The 21,234-nt window shown below is 40.2% G+C and overlaps 2 protein-coding genes across 2 annotated transcripts; both read right to left on the bottom strand.

The window, feature by feature from the left end:
* Positions 1 to 14,316: 14,316 nt before the first annotated feature.
* On the bottom strand, positions 14,317 to 16,402 carry LOC100677510 (hemoglobin subunit gamma). The gene is made up of 3 exons (XM_003421555.4): positions 15,704 to 16,402; positions 15,358 to 15,580; positions 14,317 to 14,478 (listed from the first exon to the last, which is right to left on the bottom strand). Exons 1-3 carry the CDS (start codon positions 15,793 to 15,795, stop codon positions 14,350 to 14,352), a joined length of 444 nt encoding a protein of 147 aa, XP_003421603.1. The 5' UTR covers positions 15,796 to 16,402; the 3' UTR covers positions 14,317 to 14,349.
* A 2,225-nt stretch (positions 16,403 to 18,627) lies between these two features.
* LOC100677792 (hemoglobin subunit epsilon-1) lies at positions 18,628 to 20,459 on the bottom strand. The gene is made up of 3 exons (XM_003421556.2): positions 20,034 to 20,459; positions 19,687 to 19,909; positions 18,628 to 18,879 (listed from the first exon to the last, which is right to left on the bottom strand). Exons 1-3 carry the CDS (start codon positions 20,123 to 20,125, stop codon positions 18,751 to 18,753), a joined length of 444 nt encoding a protein of 147 aa, XP_003421604.1. The 5' UTR covers positions 20,126 to 20,459; the 3' UTR covers positions 18,628 to 18,750.
* Between the last annotated feature and the right edge of the window lie 775 nt (positions 20,460 to 21,234).

Here is a 21,234-nt window from a genome sequence, read left to right as displayed (position 1 = left end):
TATTTCTTACTTTTGCTTTAGCTACTCGACTTTCAAGAGCAACTTTAAGAATCTCTTCTGACATCTATTTTGGTCTTTTTTTTCTTCCCTGTCTTTTTAATGACCTTTTTCTTTTGCTTCAGGTATGATGTCTTTGGTGTCATTCCACAACTCGTCGGGTCATCAGTCATTAGTGTTCAATGCATCAAGCCTATTCTTTAGATGCCCTCTTAATTCAGATGGGATATACTCAAGGTTATAATTTGGCTCTCATGTACTTGTCCTAAATTTCTTCCACTGTACCTTGAACTTGCATATGAGTAATTGATGGTCTGTTGCACCGTTGGCCATTGGTCTTGTTCTGATTGATGGTATTGAACATTTCCACTGCGTCTTTCCAGAGATGTAGTTGATTTGATTCCTGTGTATTTCACCTGGCAAGGCCCATGTTTATATTCACCATTTATATTGCTGAAAAAAGGTATTTGGATTGAAAAAGCCATTGGTCTTGCAAAACTCTATCTTGAGATCTTAGTCATCATTTCTCTCACCAAGGCTGTATTTTCCAACTACCAACATTTTTTTTTATTGTACTTTAGATGAAGTTTTACAGAACAAACTAGTTTCTCATTAAACAGTTAGTATACACATTGCTCTATGACATTGGTTACAGCCCCATGACATATCAACACTCCCCTTTCTCAACCCTGGGTTTCCTATTACCAGCTTTCCTGTTCCCTTCTGCCTTCTAGTCCCTGCCCCAGGGCTGATGCCCCCCTTTAGTTTTGTTTTGTTCCATAGGCCTGGTCAATCTTTGGCTGAAGGTGAACCTCAGGAGTGACCTCATTACTGAGCTGAAACGGTGCCTGGGGGCCATTCTCTCAGGGTTTCTGCAGTCTCTGTAAGAGCAGCAAGCCTGGTCTTTCTTTTTGAGTTATAATTTTGTTCTACATTTTTCTGCAGCTCTGTCCGGACCCTCTATTGTGATCCCTGTCAGAGCAGTCAGTGATGGTAGCTGACTACCATGTAGTTGTACTGGACTCAGCCTGGTGGAGGCCATGGTAGATGTGGTCCATTAGTTCAACCCTTCTTTTTTGCTTTGAACTTTCACATTTCAATCACCAGTAATCATCAATGCATCTTAACTGCACGTTCGATCCCATTTCAGACTGAAGACGTTGGTAAAAATCTTCAATTTCTTCACCTTTTGCTTTCGTGTTTGGTGTATAAATTTGAATAATAGTAGTATTAACTGGTCTTCCTTGTAGGTGTATGGATATTATCCTGTCATCGGCAGCACCGTACTTCAGGGTAGATCTTGAAATGTTCTTTTTGATCATGAATGTGATGCCATGCCTCTTCAGCTTGTCATTCCCAGCATAGAAGATCCTATGACTGTGTGATTTGAAAAGGCCAATACTAGGGCATTTCAGCTCACTAATGCCTAGAATATTGATGTTTATGCATCCCATTTTGTTTTTGACAATTTCTTATTTTCCTAGATTCATGTTTTGTAAGTTCCATGTTCCTATTATTAATGGATGTTTGCAGCTGTTTCTTCTCATTTTGAGTGGTTCCACATAGTAAATGAAGATCCTGAAAGCTTGACTCCATCGATGAAATTAAGATCAACTCTACTTTAGGAGGCAGTTTTCCCCAGTGGTATTTTGAGTGCCTTTCACCCTGAGGAGCTCATCTTCTGACACTATATCAGACAATGTTCTGCTGCTATTCTTAAAGGTTTCTCTAGCCAATTTTTTTCAGAAGTAGACTCCTAGGTCCTTCTTTTTAGTCTGTCTTAGTCTGGAGGCTCAGCTGAAACCTGTCCACTGAGGGTGACCCTTCTGGTATTTGAAATACTGGTAGCAAAACTTCCAGTATCACAGCAACATGCAAGCCAAGACAGTACAGAAAACAGACACATAATCTGACTCATAGTGACCGTATAGGACAGAGTAGAACTGACCAATAGGGTTTCCTAGCATGTAGTCTTTACAGGAACAGACCACCAGCTCTTTTCTCCTGTGAAACTGATGGTGGATTTGAACCACCAACCTTGTGCTTAACCATTGCACAAACAGGGCACTCTCGCTCTCTTTTTATATATTTTTATGTTATTACAATACAGTAGAGAAAATTGATGTTTTCAATACATGCATCAGTAGGATATCTATTTATAAATATAAATAACATATATATATATCTTGATCTCAACCTCATCATATATAGAGAGCTTAAAATTAAATGTGAAGAGTAAAATTATAAAATTCCAAGAAGAAAAATATAGAATAATATTCTCATGACATTGGTGTAGTTAAGGACACAAAATGCACTAGCTGTAAAAGTAAAAAAGATTATTAAATAGGGCTTCATGAAAACTTAAGGACTTCACAACATTGAAAGACATCATTATGTGACTAAACCCCCCCCAAAACCCAAACCCATTGCCATAGAGCCAATTCTGACTCATAGTGACAGTGTAAGACAGAGTAGAACTGTCCCATAGGGTTTCCAAGGCTGAAATCTTCACAGAAGCAGACTGTCATATCGTTGTCCTACAAAGCATTGATGGGTTCAAGCAGCTGACTTTTCAGTTAGCAGCTAAGTGCTTAACTACTTTACCACCAGGGGTATTATGGAAATATAAGATGGTTACAGTGTACACCCCTGGCATATATCAAAATATTTTTTAAAATGACTATTAAAAATACATATTAAAAAGGCAAAAAATGGACAAAATACACTATTTCACTAAAAAGAATGTGATATTCAATCGCCAATTAAAAATAGGTGCTAAGAGGGTGGAGCCAAGATGGCAGAATAAACACGCTTCTGTCCAGCCCTCTTTACAACAAAGATAACTGGTACCTCCCAGTCCCTACAACCAAGAACTTTGGGTGCCCATGGTCCTTCTGCAGAACCACCCACCAGCACGCTCTAGGGAACAGAGATGTGTTTTCCTCAGAGAAACTTATGGGTCAGTCCTCAGCCCCCTGCCTTGGTCAGAGCGTGACCCCCTGCTGCAATCAGGTACTGGTATATAAGCCCATCACCCCTGCCCCTCTAAGACTGTACGACAAAGCCTGTATCACACACTTGTTATTAGCTACCTAGAAACCTGATCTGAATTCATAAAGAAAACTGAATGGACTTCTAGACTGAAATATCTGATAACAGCTCTAGCCAGCTAGGGACAGGACACCAAAACTCCAAAGGTGAAAATAATCAAACTAGCTCACTTAAGCAACCAATAGGGGTATACCAAAACAAAACAAACCGAGCAGCTGCAACACAGTAAACAAGCATAAACTAAATACAATAACTTATAGATGGTTTGGAGACAACAGTCAATATCAAGTCACATAAAGAAAGAGACCACGATCACCTCAACAGGCTCTCAAAACAAAGAATCCAGGGATCTTTCAGATGAAAGTGCATTCCTGGAATTACCAGATGCAGAATACAAAAGTTTAATATACAGAACCCTTCAAGACATCAGGAAGGAAATGAGACAATACGCAGAACAAGCCAAGGAACACACAGATAAAGCAATTGAAAAAATTAGAAAGATTATTCAGGAACATAATGAAAAGTTTAATAAGCTGGAAAAATCCATAGACAGGCAGTAATCAGAAATTCAGAAGATTAACAATAAAATAACAGAAATAGATAACTCAATAGAAAGTCAGAGGACCAAAACTGAGCAAGTAGAAGCTAGAATTTCTGAACTCGAAGATAAATCACTTGGCAGCAATATATCTGAAGAAAAATGAGATAAAAGAATTTAAAAAATGAAGAAACCTTAAAAATCATGTGGGACTCTATCAAGAGAAATAACCTACAAGTGATTGGAGTACCAGAACAGGGAGGGATAACAGAAAATACAGAGAAAATCGTTGAGGATTTGTTGACAGAAAAATTCCCTGATATTGTGAAAGACGTGAAGATATCTATCCAAGATGCTCATCAAACTCCACATAACAGAGATCTTTATAGAAAGTCACCAAGACATATTATAATCAAGCTTGCCAAAACCAAAGATAAAGAGACAATTATAAGAGCAGTGAGGGATAAAAGTCACCTACAAGGGATAGCCAATAAGAATAAGCTCGGACTACTCGGCAGAAACCTTGCAGGCAAGAAGGCAATGGGATGACATATTTAAAAAATTGAAGGAAAAAAATTGCCTGCCAAGAATCATATATCCATCAAAACTGTCTCTTAAATATGAAGGTGAAATTAAGATATTTCCAGATAAACATCAGGTGAGGGAATTCGTAAAAACCAAACCAAAACTACAAGAGATACTAAAAGGAGTTCTCTGGTTAGAAAATCAATAATATCAGGTATCAACCCAAGACTAGAACACTGGGCAGAGCGACCAGAAGTCAACCCAGACAGGGAAATTCAAAAAGAAAAAAACAAAGTAAGATTAAAAAAAAAAAAAAAAGCCCAACATAGGGTAACGGCGATGTTATTATTTAAAACAAGACAACATTAAAATAATAAAGAGGGACTAAGAAATGTAATCATACACTTTCCATATAAAGAAATAAAAGTTAGTTTTAAATTCAGAAAAAATAGGGGTAAATAATAAGGTAACCACAAAGGAGACAAACTATCCTACTCATCAAAATAAAATACAAGGGAAAAATACAGACTCAGCAGAAACAAAATCAACAACAACAAATATGAGGAAAGGACAATATATAAAGAAAATCTACTCAGCACATAAAATCAAGTGGGAAAAAGAAACTGTCAACACACAAAAAAAGACATCAAAATGATAGCACTAAATTCATACCTATCCATAATTACCGTGAATGTAAATGGACTAAATGCACCAATAAAGAGACAGAGTGGCAGAATGGATTAAAAAACAATATCCATCTATATGTTGCCTACAAGAGACACACCTTAGACTTAGAGACACAAACAAACTAAAAAAGGATGGAAAAAAATATATCGAAAAAACAATAAACAAAAAGAGCAGGAGTGGCAATATTAATTTCTGACAAAATAGATTTTAAAGTTAAATCCATCAGAAAGGATAAGGAAGAACACTATATAATGATTAAAGGCACAATATACCAAGAAGGTATAACCATATTAAATATTTCTGCACCCAATAACAGGGCTGCAAGATACATAAAAAAACTCTATCGGCATTGAAAAGTGAGGTAGACAGCTCCACAATAATAGTAGGAGACTTCAAAACACCACTTTTGGTGAAGGACAGGACATCCAGAAAGAAGCTCAATAAAGACACAGAAGATCTAAATGCCACAATCAACCAACTTGACCTTGTAGACATATACAGAACACTCCACCCAACAGCAACCAAGTATACTCTTTTCTAGTGCACATGGAACATTCCCTAGAATAGACCACACATTAGGTCATAAAGCGAACCTTAGCAGAATCCAAAACATTGAAATATTCCAAAGCATCTTCTCTGACCATAAGGCCATAAAAGTGGAAATCAATAACAGGAAAAGGAGGGAAAAGAAATCAAACACTTGGAAACTGAACAATAAAAAAATACCCCGCTCAAAAAAGACTGGATTTTAGAGGACATTAAGGATGGAATGGAATAAAGAAATTCAGAGAATCTAATGAGAATGAAAACACTTCTTATCAGAACCTTTGGGACGCAGCAAAAGCGGTGCTCAGAGGCCAACTTATATCAATAAACACACACATCCAAAAAGAAGAAAGGGCCAAAATCAAAGAATTATCCCTACAACTTGAACAAACAGAAAGAGAGCAACAAAGGAAACCCTTAGGCACCAGAAGAAAACAAACAATAAAAATTAGAGCTGAACTAAATGAAATAGAAAACAGAAAAACAATTGAAAGAAATTAGAGAAATGCAGATCAAAACTATAATGAGATTTCATCTCACTCCAACAAGGCTGGCATTAATCCAAAAAACACAAAATAATAAATGTTGGAGAGGCTGTGGAGAGATTGGAACATTTATACACTGCTCGTGGGGATGTCAAATGGTACATCCACTTTGGAAATCAATTTGGCGCTTCCTTAAAAAGCTGGAAATAGAACTGCCATATGATCCAGCATCCCACTCCTAGGAATATAACCTAGAGGAATAAGAGCCTTTACATGAACAGATATATGCATATTCACGTTTATTGCAGCACTGTTTACAATAGCAAAAACATGGAAGCAACCAAGGTGCCCATCAACGGATGAATGGATAAATAAATTATGGTATATTCACACAATTGAATAGTATGCATCGATAAAGAACAGTGAGGACCCTGTGAAACATTGCGTAACATGGGGGAACCTGGAAGGCATTATGCTGAGTGAAATTAGTCAGTTGCAAAAGGGCAAATATTATATAAGACCACTATTACAAGAACGTGAGAAATAGTTTAAACTGAGAAGAACACATTCTTTTGTGGTTAGGATGGGGGGAGGGAGGGAGACTGGAAGGGGGTAGTCACTAAATAGTAGATAAGAACTACTTTCGGTGAAGGGAAAGACAACACACAATACAGGGGAGGTCAGCACAACTGGACTAAACCAAAAGCAGTTTCCTCAATAAACTGAATACTTCGAAGACCAGCATAGCAGGGGCTGGTGTCTGGGGATCATGGTTTCAGGGGACATCTAAGTCAATCGGCATATAAAATCTATTAAGAAAACACTCTGCATCCCACTTTGAAGAGTGGCGTCTGGGGTCTTAAATGCCAGCAAGCAGCCATCTAAGATGCATCAATTGGCCTCAACCCACCTGGATCAAAGGAGAATGAAGAACAACAAGGACACAAGGCGATTACGAGCCCAAGAGACAGAAAGGGCCACATGAACCAGCTACTACATCATCCTGAGACCAGAAGAACTAGCTGGTGACCAGTTACAACTGTTGACTGCCCTGACAGGAAACACAACAGAGAACCCCTGAGGGAGCAGGAGAGCAGTGGGGTGCAGACCCCAAACTCTCATAAGACCAGACTTAATGGTCTGACTGAGACTAGAAGGACCCCGGTGGTCATGGCCCCCAGACCTTCTGTTGGCCTAGGACAGGAACCATTCCCAAAGCCAAGTCTTCAGACAGGGATTGGACTGGACAATGGGTTGGAGAGTGATGCTGGTGAGGAGTGAGTTTCTTGGATCAGGTGGACACTTGAGACTATGTTGGCATCTCCTGCCTGGAGGGGATATGAGAGGGTGGAAGGGGTTGGAAGCTGGAGAAATGGATACAAAAAGAGAGAGTGGAGGGAGAGAGCAGGCTGTCTCATTAGGTGGAGAGTAATTGGGAGTGTTTAGCAAGGTGTATATGGGTTTTTGTGTGAAAGACTGACTTGATTTGTAATCTTTCACTTAAAGCACAATAAAAATTATAAAAAATAGGTGCTAACATTGTTAGTCAAATCAAAGCAATTCTACAATGACATAAAAATACACACCTATCAATATGTTGTTGTTGTTGTTCTTAGGTCCTCTTGAGTCAGTTCCAACCCTGTGTACAACAGAAGGAAACACTGCCTGGCCTTGGGCCATCCTGAAGATCCTTGTTATGCTTGAACCCATTGTTGCAGCCGCTGTGTCAATCCATTTCCTTGAGGGTCCTCCTGTTTTTCACTGACCCTCTATTTTACCAAGCATGATATACTCCTAAAGGATGTGAATCCTCCTGACAACTTGTCCAAAGAATGTGAAGTAAAGTCTCACCATCCTTGCTTCTAAGGAATATTTTGGCCACACTTCTTCCCAGACAGATTTGTTCATTCTTTTGACAACCCATCAATATAGCTAGAAGGAAAGAAGGGAGTGAGAGAAGGAGGGAAGAAGGAAGGAAGGAGGTAACAGAAGGAAAAATGAAGGAAGAGGAGAGGAAGGGAGGGGGAAGAGAGATGGTACAGGAGGAAACAGGGAAGGAGGGAAGAAAAGGAAAAGGAAGGGAACGTAAGGAGAGAAAACACAAAAACGTCAATTCCAAATTTTTGCATAGATGCGAATCAACAAGAATTCTCATACTATGTGAGAGTGCAAAATAGTATAAGCACTTTGAAAAACACTTGGTAGCATCTACTAAAGCTGAATGTATGAATAACTCATGACCTGGAAATTCCACCACTAGATATGCAGACATGTATGCATGTGTGCATCAAAAGGCATTTATAGGTATACTTATAACAGCAGTATTTATAAGAATCCCAAACCAGTAGCAACTTAAACGTTCGTCAACAATTGTTGCTGTTGTTGTTGTTGTTAGTTGCTGTTCAGTCAATTCCAATTCATGATGACCCCACATATGCAGAGTAGAACTGTTCCATAGGGTTTTCACGACTGACCTTCCAGAAGCAGATCACCAGGCCTGTCTTTCAAGGTACATCTGTGTGGATTCAAACCTGCCAAACTTTTGGCTTGCAGTCAGTTGCTTAACCATTTGCACCGCCTATGCATCAACAGTAGAATGGATAAATTTTGGTATAGATAAGCCATAGAATATTAAACAACAATTAAAATAACTACTTCTTAGTATGCATATATACATATGAATTTTACAAACAAAATTTCAGTTATAAGTAACCAAAGACAAAAAAGTTTAACCTGTATGATTCTATTTATATGTAGAAAGATGGACAGTATGATTGTAATTCAGATCACAAGAGAAAGTGTGATATGATATGACCCTAGAGAGGGGCTTAACCATGAGTGATTTTTAAATCATGTTACAGATTTTTTTTTTTTCCCCTGAAAGCAAAAAGATATCGAAGCATCCAAAGAAGTGTTTGGCATGATTCGATTTGTATTTTTTTTTTTTTTAATAATTCTGGCTTCAGTGTGTGAATAGATTTTAGGGAGCTAGACTAATTTTCAGACAAATAGCTAGAATACTATCTCAGTAGAGACTGCTGGAGGTCACTCCCTATTTTTTGCTTGGCCAGTTGTTAGTGGTGTTGGTCATTGAGATGGGGAAAACAGGAAGAGGGCCAAGTTTGCAGGAATAATGTTAGGACAAGATTGTACTTGTCATACTCTTTAGCATACGAGTGTATCAGTGTATGTTAATGGTTGGATGTATGGATCTGGATCTCTGAAAGAATATAACCAGGTCAAAAATACAGAATGCATAAGAGCGTAAAGGAATAGATCATCATGTGTTGTAGAAACAACTACCACTATGTGTTAAAAATAAATAAATAACAGAGTGTTGTAATGGGAGACCGGACTGAAGATAGAAACATGCCCTCATAATGAGTTCTTATTAACACAGCAGCCAACCACTATGTAAAACCCTTTATAAATATCTTATTGAACCTTACAACAAGTATTTAAGGTATGGATCGTTACACCATTTTACAAATAAGGAAACTAATTGTGAAAAAATGTTAAGTAAGATTTTCAAAGCCATAGGGCTGTAATTTGACCTTCGTTAGTTCCAAAATAATGGCTATAAACCTTGATTGTCTCCTAATTCAAATGATTTTACACAGTAGAGAGATCTGGTCACATTTTTACATGGATTACATTGAGAGAATTTGAATAATGCAATGAAGTCTATGAATAGAAAGAATAGTTCCTGTTATTGTCTAGGACCACCACTTGTCTGTCAGTTTGTCATACCGTGGTAGCTTGTGTGTTGCTGTGATACTGGAAGCTATGCCACCAGTATTTCAAATGCCAGAAGGTTCACCTATGATGAGCGGGTTTCAGCAGAGCTCCCAGACTAAGATAGACTAGGAAGAAGGGCCTAGAAGACTACTTCTGAAAAAAATTGGCCAGTGAAAACCTTATGAATAGCAGCAGAACATTATCTGATATAGTGTGGAAGGTGAGCTCCTCAGGTTGGAAGGCACTCAAAGTATGACCAGGGAAGAGCTCCCACCTCAAAGTAGAGTCGATCTTAATGATGTGGACGGAGTTAAGCTTTCAGGATTTTCCTTTGCTGACATGGCATGACTCAAAATGAGAAGAAACAGCTATAAACTTCCACTAATAATAGGAACATGGACTGTGCAAAGTATGAATCTAGGAAAATTGGAAGTCTTCAAAAATGAAATAGAATGCATAAACATTGATATCCTAGGCATTAAACCCATTGCCACTGAGTTGATTTTGACTCATAGCAACCCTATAGAACAAAGAAGAACTGTCCCATAGCATTTCCAAGGAGCGCTTGATGAATTCATACTGCTGACATTTTGGTTAGTAGCCAAACTCTTAACTACTCCTCCTCCAGGGTTTCCATCCTTAGGCATTAGTGAACTCAAATGGACTGGTATTGGCCATTTTGAATCAGACATTCCTATGGTCTACTATGCTGGAAATGACAAATTGAAGAAGAATGGTATCACTTTCATAGTTTAAAAAAAAAAAATTCAAGATCTATTCTGAAGTACCATAGTATGCTGTCAGTGATAGAAGAATAGAAGAAAGATGTTTATCTGTGTGTTATTGACTATGCAAAGACATTCAACTGTGTGGATAGTAACAAATCATGGATAACATTGCAAAGAATGGATATTCCAGAATACTTAATTGTGCTCATGAGAAACCTGTACTTAGACCAAGAGGATACTGTGTAGTTTAAATCGGGAAAGGTATAAGTCAGAGTTGTATCTTTTCACCACATTTATTCAGTTTGTACGCTGAGCAAATAATCTGAGAAGGTGCACTATATGTAGAAGAACGCAGCATTAGGATTGGAGGAAGACTCATTAACAACCTGCAATATGCAGATAACACAACCTTGCTTGCACAAAGTGAAGAGGACTTGAAACACTTACTAATGAAGTTCAAAGACCATAGACTTCCGTATGGATTACACCTCAATATAGAGAAAAAAAAAAAATCCCCACGACTGAATCAATAAGAAACATCATGAAAAATGGAGAAAAGATTGGGGTTGTCAAGGGTTTAATTTTGCTTGGATCCATAATCAACATCTGTGGAAACAGCAGTCAAGAAATCAAAGGACATATTGCATTGGACAAATCTGCTGCAAAAGACCTCTTTAAAGTGTTGAAAAGCGAAGTTGTCATTTTGAGGACTAAGCTGCACCTGACCCAAGCCATGGTGTTTTCAATTGCCTCATATACATGTGAAAACTGGACAATGACTAGGGAAGACTGAAGAAGAATTGACGCCTTTGAATTATGGTGTTGGCAAAGAATATTGGATATATCATGGACTGCCAGAAGAACAAACAAATCTGTGTTGGAAGAAGTACAGCTAGAATGCTACTTAGAAGTGAGGATGGTGAGATTTTGTCTCACATATTCTGGACATGTTATCAGGAGGGACTACTCCCTGGTGAAGGACGTCATGCTTGGTAAAGTAGAGGGTCAGCAAAAAAAAGAAGGCCTTCAAGGAGATGGACTGACAAAGTGGCTGCAACAATGGGCTGAAGCATACAATGACTGTGGGAATGGTGCAGGACCAGGCAGTGTTTCATTCTATTGCACATAGGGTCACTATAAGTCAGAACTGATTTGACAGCACCTAACAACAATGACAACATTTTCTAGGAAATGATGAGGAATTGAACCTGGGGAGTGGGAGTGGTGATAAAGAGACAGGGATAGATTATTCAAGCAGAATTGGATTATTGATTGTTTTTGTTGTTATGTGCTGTCAAGTTGATTCTAACTCACAGACACCCCATGTGACACAATAGAACTGGCCCATAGGGTTTTCTTGGCTGTAATCTTTACAGCAGCCAGTGGTCAAATCTTTATCCCACAGAACTGCTGGGAGGCTTCAAATCACCAAATAATCACCAATCAGTTAATCATCGAGTGCTTAACTATTTATGCCACGAGTGCTCCTTGGATTATTGATTAGAGGTGAGGAAATAAGAGAAGTCAGGGAAGACTTTAAGCCTGGTTTTGGTGAATGGGCATATGACCTTTATTGGAAAACAATGGAGGGAAACGAGTTTTGGTAGAAAAAGTGAAACAGTCATGCAGAGCCTGGGGTTCCTGTGGGACAACTATATAAAACTGTCCAGTAGACAGTTTGATCTGTGGGTCTGATGCTCAGGTAAGGGAGATTCAGACTTAGGAATCATGAATGTACAGGTTATACTTAAAAGCATAGGTGTAATTGAGAGCACCCAGAAAAAGTGTGATAAATACAAAGTAAAATGGATCAAGGAGGGAACTTTATTGAACACCAACACTAAATGTAAAATTACAAAAGACCAAAAACCAGACCCTCTGCTGTCGAGTCGATTCCCGCTCATAGTGACCCTATAGGACTGATTAGAACTGCCCCATAGAGTTTCCAAGGAGCGCCTGGCGGATTCGAACTGCCGACCTCTTGGTTAGCAACCACAGCACTTAACCACTATGCTACCAGGGTTTCCAAAATTACAAACAGATGTGAAATAAGATGAAGTCCAAAAAGCGTCCATCACTTTTGGAACTCAGTATTGATTTTAGTTAGAGTAATGTCAATGTCAATGTAAGAAATTCTGGTGATGCAGAGTTTAAGAGCTTTTGTTAAATAAAAGGTGGGAGGTTTGAACCTATCAGCCAGTTCATGGGAGAAAGATGTTGCAGTCTGCTTTGGTAAAGCCTTGGAAACAGTCTTTAACCCTATGTGGCAGTTCTGCTTTGTCCTACAGGGTCGCTACGAGTTGGAATTGACTCGACAGCAACAGGTTAATGTCAGTGTTGGTTGCGGTGGAAACCAGATTACTGCTGGTTTCAGAGTAAATGAGAGATAAGGCTGTGGATGTTGGGAGTAAAAAGCTTAGAGAGAAATATCAAAGATTTTAGGATCAAACCTAGGTCTTTTACTCTCTTAAATCTTTCTGCCAAAGTCACTATCTGGCTAACACCATTGCCATTGAATAGATTCTGACTCATAGTGACCCTACAGGACAGAGTAGAGCTGCCCCATAGAGTTTCCAAGGCTGTAATCTTTACAGAACCAGACTGCCACATCTTTCTCCAGTGAAGCTCCCTAGCTGAGATAATATTTGTTCTCATGAGGCTCAAATTCTAAGTGAGCAGAGAAGACCGGCATAAATGATTAAGTTAATACGTAGGAGAATGTCAGAGGGTGTTATCTGACAGGAAGAAAATGCATATGGTAATATGATAATGAGGGACTACAGAGAATTAGTATCAGGATAGGTGCCCAAAGGAGGTAACTTTTGAAGTGGGACCTTAAGGACAAAATTAAACCAAGCACAAGAAATTTGGACAAAGAAGTTTTGGAAAAAGGAATGACAAAGTGTAAAACTCTGAGGCTGGGACAAAGAGAAGAAAGGAAAAAAAAAATGTTGATGTTTCATTTTAAAGGAAGAAACTACAAGGCTGGAGGAAAATATGTTAAGGAAATATTGAGAGGAATCAAAGTTGGAGAGATGGGTCCATGCCTTTTTATTTGGATATTGAAGGTGACAGAAGAGGTGGGGAATTTATTCCAAGTACTTGGAAAACCAGTGGAGCATTGTAAGTCTGAAACTACCACAATCTCTGATCCATTGGGCACATACATCCAGGCTAATCTCCCTAACTTCTTGTGTAGCACATTACACTTGCCTGTAAACATGTATTAACTCCCAGTCAGACATTAACTCCCATGAATTGGGCCTCCCCAAATTTTCTACGCAATTTCTTTCCCTCTTAGTCCCATTGTCACAGTGCTGACCTTTGGCTCAGATGTGATGTGCTAATGCTGGCTTCTGAGCCTCTCCTGGTACATTTCCCCCAGCTACATCCCCTCTCTCCTCACCACTTACAGTGGTCTATCCTCTGTGAAATGCTGCAGCTAATCTACACACTTGGACATGTTCATAATCAGTTCTTTAGAACTTGCCTTTAAAAATGACTACCCTCTGATGTCTAACCTTTCCCATCCCCAGTCTAGGTTCAAGGGCTGTGAAAAGCTCTCAGGTGCTCTTAGACTATGAATTGCATTAAATGAAATTCAATTACAGTTCCTGCCTGGGCCTTGACCTTTTAGAGCTGGGTTAAATTTTCTCCAATGAGTCCTTTCCTTGCTACTCTGCCTTCATCCTGCCTCTGTTACTTTCCCTGAAGTCTTTTCCCATCCCTCCAAAATCTAGTTCTGAGGAGTCCCTGTCCAATAAAGCCCTTTCTCTCCCACCAAAACTATCCCAGAGATTTTTCTTTTCCTTTCAGAACTCCCGGTGTATGTTCCTCTATTGCCTTGTTCTTTTATTATCAAAATTCTTACCTTTTGCCAAAAGTGAATAGGGAGCACACACACACCCCAACATAAAATCCCTGGAAATTCGTTTACTTAAGGCTACATGAAAAAGAAACAACAGGAGTCCATTACATCTTATTTCTTAACAGAATACTTTTAATTAATTGTGTTGTCATGTGAAGAATAAGTCTTCTCCCTATTACGAGGAGCTCAGTGATACTTGTAGGCCAGGGCATTGGCCACGCCCGTCACCATCTTCTGCCAGGCAGCCTGCACCTGGGGGGTGAATTCTTTGCCAAAGTGGTTTGCCAAGACAATCACTAGCACATTTCCCAGGAGCTGTGGAGGTAGAAACAGACAACAGATGCATTCCTATGGATTCATGTTGTGAGCCGAGAGCTCCAGTCTGGCCTCCGAGTATCTGGCCACCCAACTGCCACTCAGACCTAACTAAGTCTATGTTAGCTTCCTCAAAGGCTATGGTCTTGCCCAGTTATTAACATAGCTAATTTGCTTCTCTTTTTGTACTGCCCTACACTCACGGTTTCATTTTTTTGATCTTCCTACCAGCACCATCTCCATATGCTTTTTTGGGAGGAAAAAAGCAAAAATAAAACTTCACAGCTTTCTATTCCATACCCTCCTTGGTCACATATTCCAGTTGTTTCCCTCCCTCAGACACATTTTGTCTTACTCCTCGAGTTTTCGGAAAAAAGTTTGAAAGGAGGTATTACTATTTTTGTACAAATGGCCACCAAGTATAGGAATAGCCTTAGTAATATACACATGACCACCCAGGTTTCTTTGTTATAATTAACCAATACATGTCTGCATGTATCGTCACCCATGACATTCTTTTTCTACCTCCAACATATGAGGGGCAGGCGGTGATAGATGAGGGAGGAAAGAAAAGCAAAGTTCTCCTTTCCACGGAATTCCAATTACCAAAAGACATTTTTCTCATCTGTACACAAGTCTCCATTAAAAGCCAACAGAGTTTAGACAAGTCACCACTGTAGACTTCTACAAGCACTTCTTGAGCCTTGTTACTGTAACACCTAGTTTGAATTCAGCTCTCTGGAGTTGCTTTATTACTAACCCAAGATCTCCAAATACCTCACAGCCCATAGATGGTCCTACTTGTGCTCAGATCAGTGCTTGGTTGTCCAAGTTGCCTGAGACAAAACACAAGAGAGCACAAACATATCCTGGACTCACCCTGAAGTTCTCAGGATCCACGTGCAGCTTGTCACAGTGCAGCTCGCTCAGCTTAGCAAAGGTGCCCTTGAGGTTGTCCAGGTTCTTAACAGCATCTCCAAAGGAGGTCAGCACCTTCTTGCCATGGGCCTTGACCCTGGGGTTGCCCATGATGGCAGAGGCAGAGGATAGGTTGCCAAAGGTGTCAAAAAACCTCTGGGTCCAAGGGTAGACAACCAGAAGCCTATGGGATGGAACCATAACAGATGGAAAATCAGACCTAGTCACAAAACTTGGTAACTGGTCTGCATTCTTGCCAGGCTCAGCTTCCTTTATTCCCTCCCCTCCGCTGCTTCCCAGAATGTACCTGCCCAGGGCCTCGCCTCCGGTCTCTTCCACATTCACCTGGCCCCATAGGCTTGTGATAGCAGCCTTCTCTTCGGCAGTAAAATGCACCATGGTGTCTGGGCTTGGGAGTTCGTGGTGATCACAGATGTGTCAGGTCGATGTATGTGCTGGTACTGGAACAGATGGCTTTTTATTCTCTATCCCTGACCACTGGTCCTTTGTTCTTCCTGTTGCTATGAGGCTATTGGTCAAGGCTGAGCTGTCCCCTCCCGCCCCAGGGGTGGGGTTTAGGCAGGGAAGGGTTTTAAGATGGACATTTACATTTGAGATAGTGTCTGGAGGCCCCCTAGGAGGACTCTGGTGCTCTTTTTTTTTCCCCCTTTACTGGTTCCAGATCAATTACTCAAATTTTTTTCTCATAAATTCTTCCTTTAGCTACTCTCCTTCTCCTTCAGCCAAACAAAACTCTAGGGCTTCTTCACCAACTTCTCTTGTCTCTAACCCCAGAGATATCTGTAGATTAAAGCCGAAGCATGACCAAGAATGGAAAGTTCAGGTACTGTGAGGTTCTTATAGGCATAAAAAAACCCAAAAACCTGTTGCCCTCAAGTCAATCCCAATTCATAGCGACCCTATAGGACAGAGAAGAGCTGCCCCATACGGTTTCCAAGGAGCGGCTGGTGAATTTCAACTGTCGACCTTTTGGTTAGCAGCCAAACTCTTAACCACTGTGCCACCAGGGTTCCATCACTTTCTCAGAAATTCTGAAAATAGGAAAGCCTAGAGTCTTCTCAACAATGTACTGTTTTGTGAAGTTTTACAGTTAGTATGAATAAAAGAGTTCCTGGTAATGTATTAAGAATAGTATAGTACTTTATAATGTATGAAGGGCTTTTCATAAAATTTTACCTTATTTAAACCTCGTAACAATCTTATGATGATGGTTCTCAATCTTTAGAGAGCCAGATTAATAGCTAAGAGACAAGAAAAGGAGATTGATTAAAAATGCTACATCACTATCATTTGTTGATTGACTGACTAGATAAAAAGTTTTGGTGCCATGAGTGGCTCTTATTTAATGGGATTAATGAAAGACTGCAAGGCTGAGACCAGTGCTGTTAATATCCTATAACTATAATGACCATTGGGCTTTCAGTACCATTGTGGGGACATAAAGCACAAAATTAGAAAGTAATCCACAGGACAAAATCTGATCAATGTATGGGGGCAATGAAATGCCTAACAGTTAGGTTTGCCAAGATCTGCAATTCTAAGTTGGAAAGTATGAAGATCTCAAGCCCTGATATGAGAGGTTGACTCTGAACCTGAAGGTCAAGACACTCTGAGCATCGCAGAAATAGTTCCCTCAAGAGTTATTCAGTTAATGCCACTCCCACACAGGGGAACAATAGAATTCCTATGTCAATGCATTGCCCCCTCCTATTATATTCACCCTGACTAGGTTGCTATGAGTCGGGATTGACGCTACTGCAACAGATTTAGGGGCTTTTAATCATCTACCACCCCCTTCTTCTGATCTTCTGCACCCAATCAAATCCCCTGTCCTTTGCCCATCCTTCACTTTTTTGCAGACTTCACTACTCCCCTTTAGTTTAGGCCATCGTGCCTGTTCCCCTAGAACATTACCCCATGTCTAGTCTCGCAACTTCAAATCTCTTTTGTGTGCATAAGCAGACTACTTTCCCCAAAAATCCTATTCCTTGAGTCACTTAACATCTTAAGAATATTTATTGATTATGCTGATGGTGCAGTTTTCAAGAGCTGGGCTACTAACCAAAAGGTTGGCAGTTTGAATCTACCAGCCACTCCTTGGAAACCCTATGGGGCAGATCTACTCTCTCCTATAGGGTGGCTATCGGTTGGAATAGACTAGATAGCAAAGGATTTGGTTTTCATTATTGTCAATAGCATAGTAATAGCTTCCATTTTTATATTCAGTGCCCTGCATTATCTGGTCTTTGCTGATATTCTACCTTATTTTTTACTTTCCCCTCTACTTCCAGCCCTGGTGGCCCAATGATTACATGCTTGGCTGCTGAGAGGTTGGTGTTTGAATCCACCCAGCCACTTCATGGAAGAAAGACTTGGCAATCTGCTCTCCTAAAAGATCACAGCCTAGAAAGCCCTATGGAGCAGTTCTACTTGTCACATGGAGTCGCTATGAATTGGAATCAAGTGGATGACATTTAACAACAACAATTAACTTCCACTGAACCAGTGGCATGCCAATCACCAAGCCATAGCTCGCTGGTTTTACACGCTGAGCCTTTGTTAGTACCTTATGTCCTACATGAAGTTTTCATCATCCCCCCAAAAAAGTTCATACTTACATTTTACCTCTGACCTTATTTTAGTGCATGTTACATTCTGTCAGAGGATAATGTACAATGTCATGTGTATTAGCTTTGGCTTCCCACTGAAGCAGTGGAAACTTTCAGGAAAGAGTAGGGTGCAATTTGTTCATGGGGCCTTTCTTGGAAAGCTCCCAGCCATCTCCCAACTCTACCTCTTATCTGCAAGTCAACCTCACATGCTAGCTACTTAAAAATATGCATTAATGCAAATTGAATAGTAGTCCTAGCCAAGATGTTGGATCCTACAAAGCCTTTTTTTCTTTTTTTTAAACTGAACTCTGGTATGTACCCCAAATCAGCTTTCTTTTTTTCTGAGGCACTGCTTACCACCTTGTTCCTTCTTCTCCCCTTTAGATTAAGTTCTTACCACGATTCATTGCAAGTTCTTGTCCACTTAACTAGAGCCCTTTCCCCACCTCAAAGAATCTCTTATCCTTCTTGGCATCCTCCCTGGCCCTTCAGAATCCTCCCATAACCTCTATCTTCCTTTAACATGTCCCTCAGCCAATAAGCCCTTCCTCCCTTAACCCAAGAGTAAAACACGGAGGAAATAAAATATCAGTCCTGATTACTGAATAGAATGTGCTTTATTAAACAGAATATGTGAGTTCAAGGCTGAGCCTTAGTCCCCATGTAAAGAATAAGGGTGTTGGAGACAAAGGAAGGGACACTTGCACACTGGACAGAGGACTCAGTGGTACTTGTGGGACAGAGCATTGGCAACACCAGACACCAGTTTCTGCCAAGCAGCCTGCATATCGGGGGTGAATTCTCTGCCAAAATGAGAAGCCAGAATAATTACCAGCACGTTGCCCAGGAGCTGTCAGGTAAAAGACAAAATGACACAGAAATGTATTGAGTACAAATTTCTAAAAAGAATTTCCAGAAAACAATGGCTGAATGCCTACACTCTCTGCCCTCTCCCTATCTCAAACTGCTCCAATAAGCTCAGATAAAATAGTATCTAGGTTCAGTTTCATTTTTACACTTCTTTTAGTCAATGTTATGCTTACACATATCCCCACCCTCTCTCCCATTGTACCATTTCATTTGCCTCCCTTAATCATTTACAAATTGTCTCACTCTTGCGATCATAGAATTTCAGTACTGCAGAGGTTCTCAGAGGCAATTTTTTTTTTTAAATCTACAACCAATTCAGAAACAAGCCTGTATCTGGATATATTACTAACAACAAATTATATATATATATATATATATATACACATACACATATATTCAATTTGTTGTATTTTTCTTTAAGAAAAATGTGTCTTTATTTTTTCCAAAATCTTTTGCTATACTTTAGTCGTGAAGATTCACACAAAATAAGGCTTATTCCCTTCCTTAAGATAGGAAAATACTGTCCAGTATTCTTTATGATGAACACATGGGATTCTGTCAAAAGTCTCTAAAATTTTTTATCAAGCGCAGACTGCTAATAGCCTTTACTGGCTCTGCTTCTAAATCCAAAAAATTAATGGTTATGACAACTAGAAGCTTGTTCTCCTAGCACTGAACTCATCCCCTGATTTTAGAGTTCTTTGTTGGCCTTTAAAATCAAAGATTTGGCTTCTAATATTGTCCAGTGTAAAAACAAAAAGAGTATATGAATATCCCTTGGACTCACCCGGAAGTTCTCAGGATCCACGTGCAGCTTGTCACAATGCAGTTCGCTCAGCTTAGCAAAGGCGCCTTTGAGGTTGTCCATGTTCTTAACAGCATCTCCAAAGGAGGTCAGCACCTTCTTTCCATGAGCCTTGACCTTGGGGTTGCCCATGATGGCAGAGGCCGAGGACAGGTTACCAAAGCTGTCAAAAAACCTCTGGGTCCAGGGGTAGACAACCAGGAGCCTATGAGATGGAACCATAGCAGACAAAAATCAGAAACTCTCAGAAATTTTAAGGAGATTTCTGGTCAACTTGCCAGGCTCATCTTTACCCTTCTCTCTCTGCTACATTAAGACCCAAAGCCTACCTTCCCAAGGCTTCACCTCCAGCCTCTTCCACATTCACCTTGCCCCACAGACTTGTGACAGCAGACTTCTCCTCAGCAGTAAAATGCACCATGGTATAGGATTTGGGAGTTTACTGGTGATCACAGATGTGCCAGGAAGAGGTCAGTGCTGCTACAGGAAGATGGAACCTTTTATTCTTCACTGTGGGCCTTCTGACCCTCTCCCCTACCCCCAGTACTTTGAGGTCATTGGTCAAGGATAAGCTGTGTTTCTTAGGGGTGGAGCCAGGTCTTCAGAAGGTCAGCAGTGAAGGCAGTCCACTGACTTTGTGATAGTGTGCCTAGGCTTCTGAGACAACCTTTCTTTTTTGGCTCCTCAATAAAAGTCTTTGTTCATTCTCTCTTTTCACCCTTTTCTTTCTCCATGCCATCCTCCAGGATGATGCCCATCTCTCCCATCCCCCTTCTCCAGGAAATACAGACAGGAGCTAAGCCCAAGATAGGGAAAGAATTCTGTTAAGCCAGGTGTAATGGTTGGATATAAAGGATAGTGACTGTGGCAAGAACCAGGTCAAGATAAAAAAAAAAAAAGCTGATGACAGAATCTAAGCCAGCTCTAGCTCTCTTGATGAGTGGAATGTAACCAAGTTCTCTGGATCTTAGTCTTTCCAGAAAGACAAGATCCACACATGGTTACATTTGGAAGTTGAATAGGCTAACAAGGGAAACCCAATGGGACTGAAGCCTCGACCCCAAAATACAATATCCGAGAGTGATTCTTTAAGAAGGACAAGGAGAACAAGATTACATTCTGTGCTTCCTGGAATCCTTTCTCTGTCCTTTTCTATGTGTCCTAAGAGGGTATTGGCTACTTTGGGGGATTTCCCTGGGCTCTTTTCTTGCTTTTAGGTCCTACCTATAATTTTCTCACCAGTCAGACAGGTGAGAAAACTGAATTTCATCTGCCTAGGAATTGGGACTGTGTTTAATGTTTGCTGTAGCTGTCCAAAAAAACCAAACCAGTTTGTGTCCAGTTGCCTCTGACTCATAGTGACCCTATAGGACAGAATAGAGCTGCCCCATAGGGTTACCAAGACTGTGATCTTTATGGAAGCAGGCTGCCACATTTTCTATCATATAGCAGCTGGCGGGTTCAAACCACTGACCTTTCGGGTAGCAGCCAAGCACTTAACCACTGCACCACCGAGGCTGCAACTATAAA

The sequence above is a fragment of the Loxodonta africana genome, chromosome 7 (genome assembly GCF_030014295.1).
Source record: "Loxodonta africana isolate mLoxAfr1 chromosome 7, mLoxAfr1.hap2, whole genome shotgun sequence".
Taxonomy (NCBI): domain Eukaryota; kingdom Metazoa; phylum Chordata; class Mammalia; order Proboscidea; family Elephantidae; genus Loxodonta; species Loxodonta africana.
Note: the sequence above shows the minus strand (reverse complement) of the source record. Positions and strands in the feature narration are given on the sequence as shown.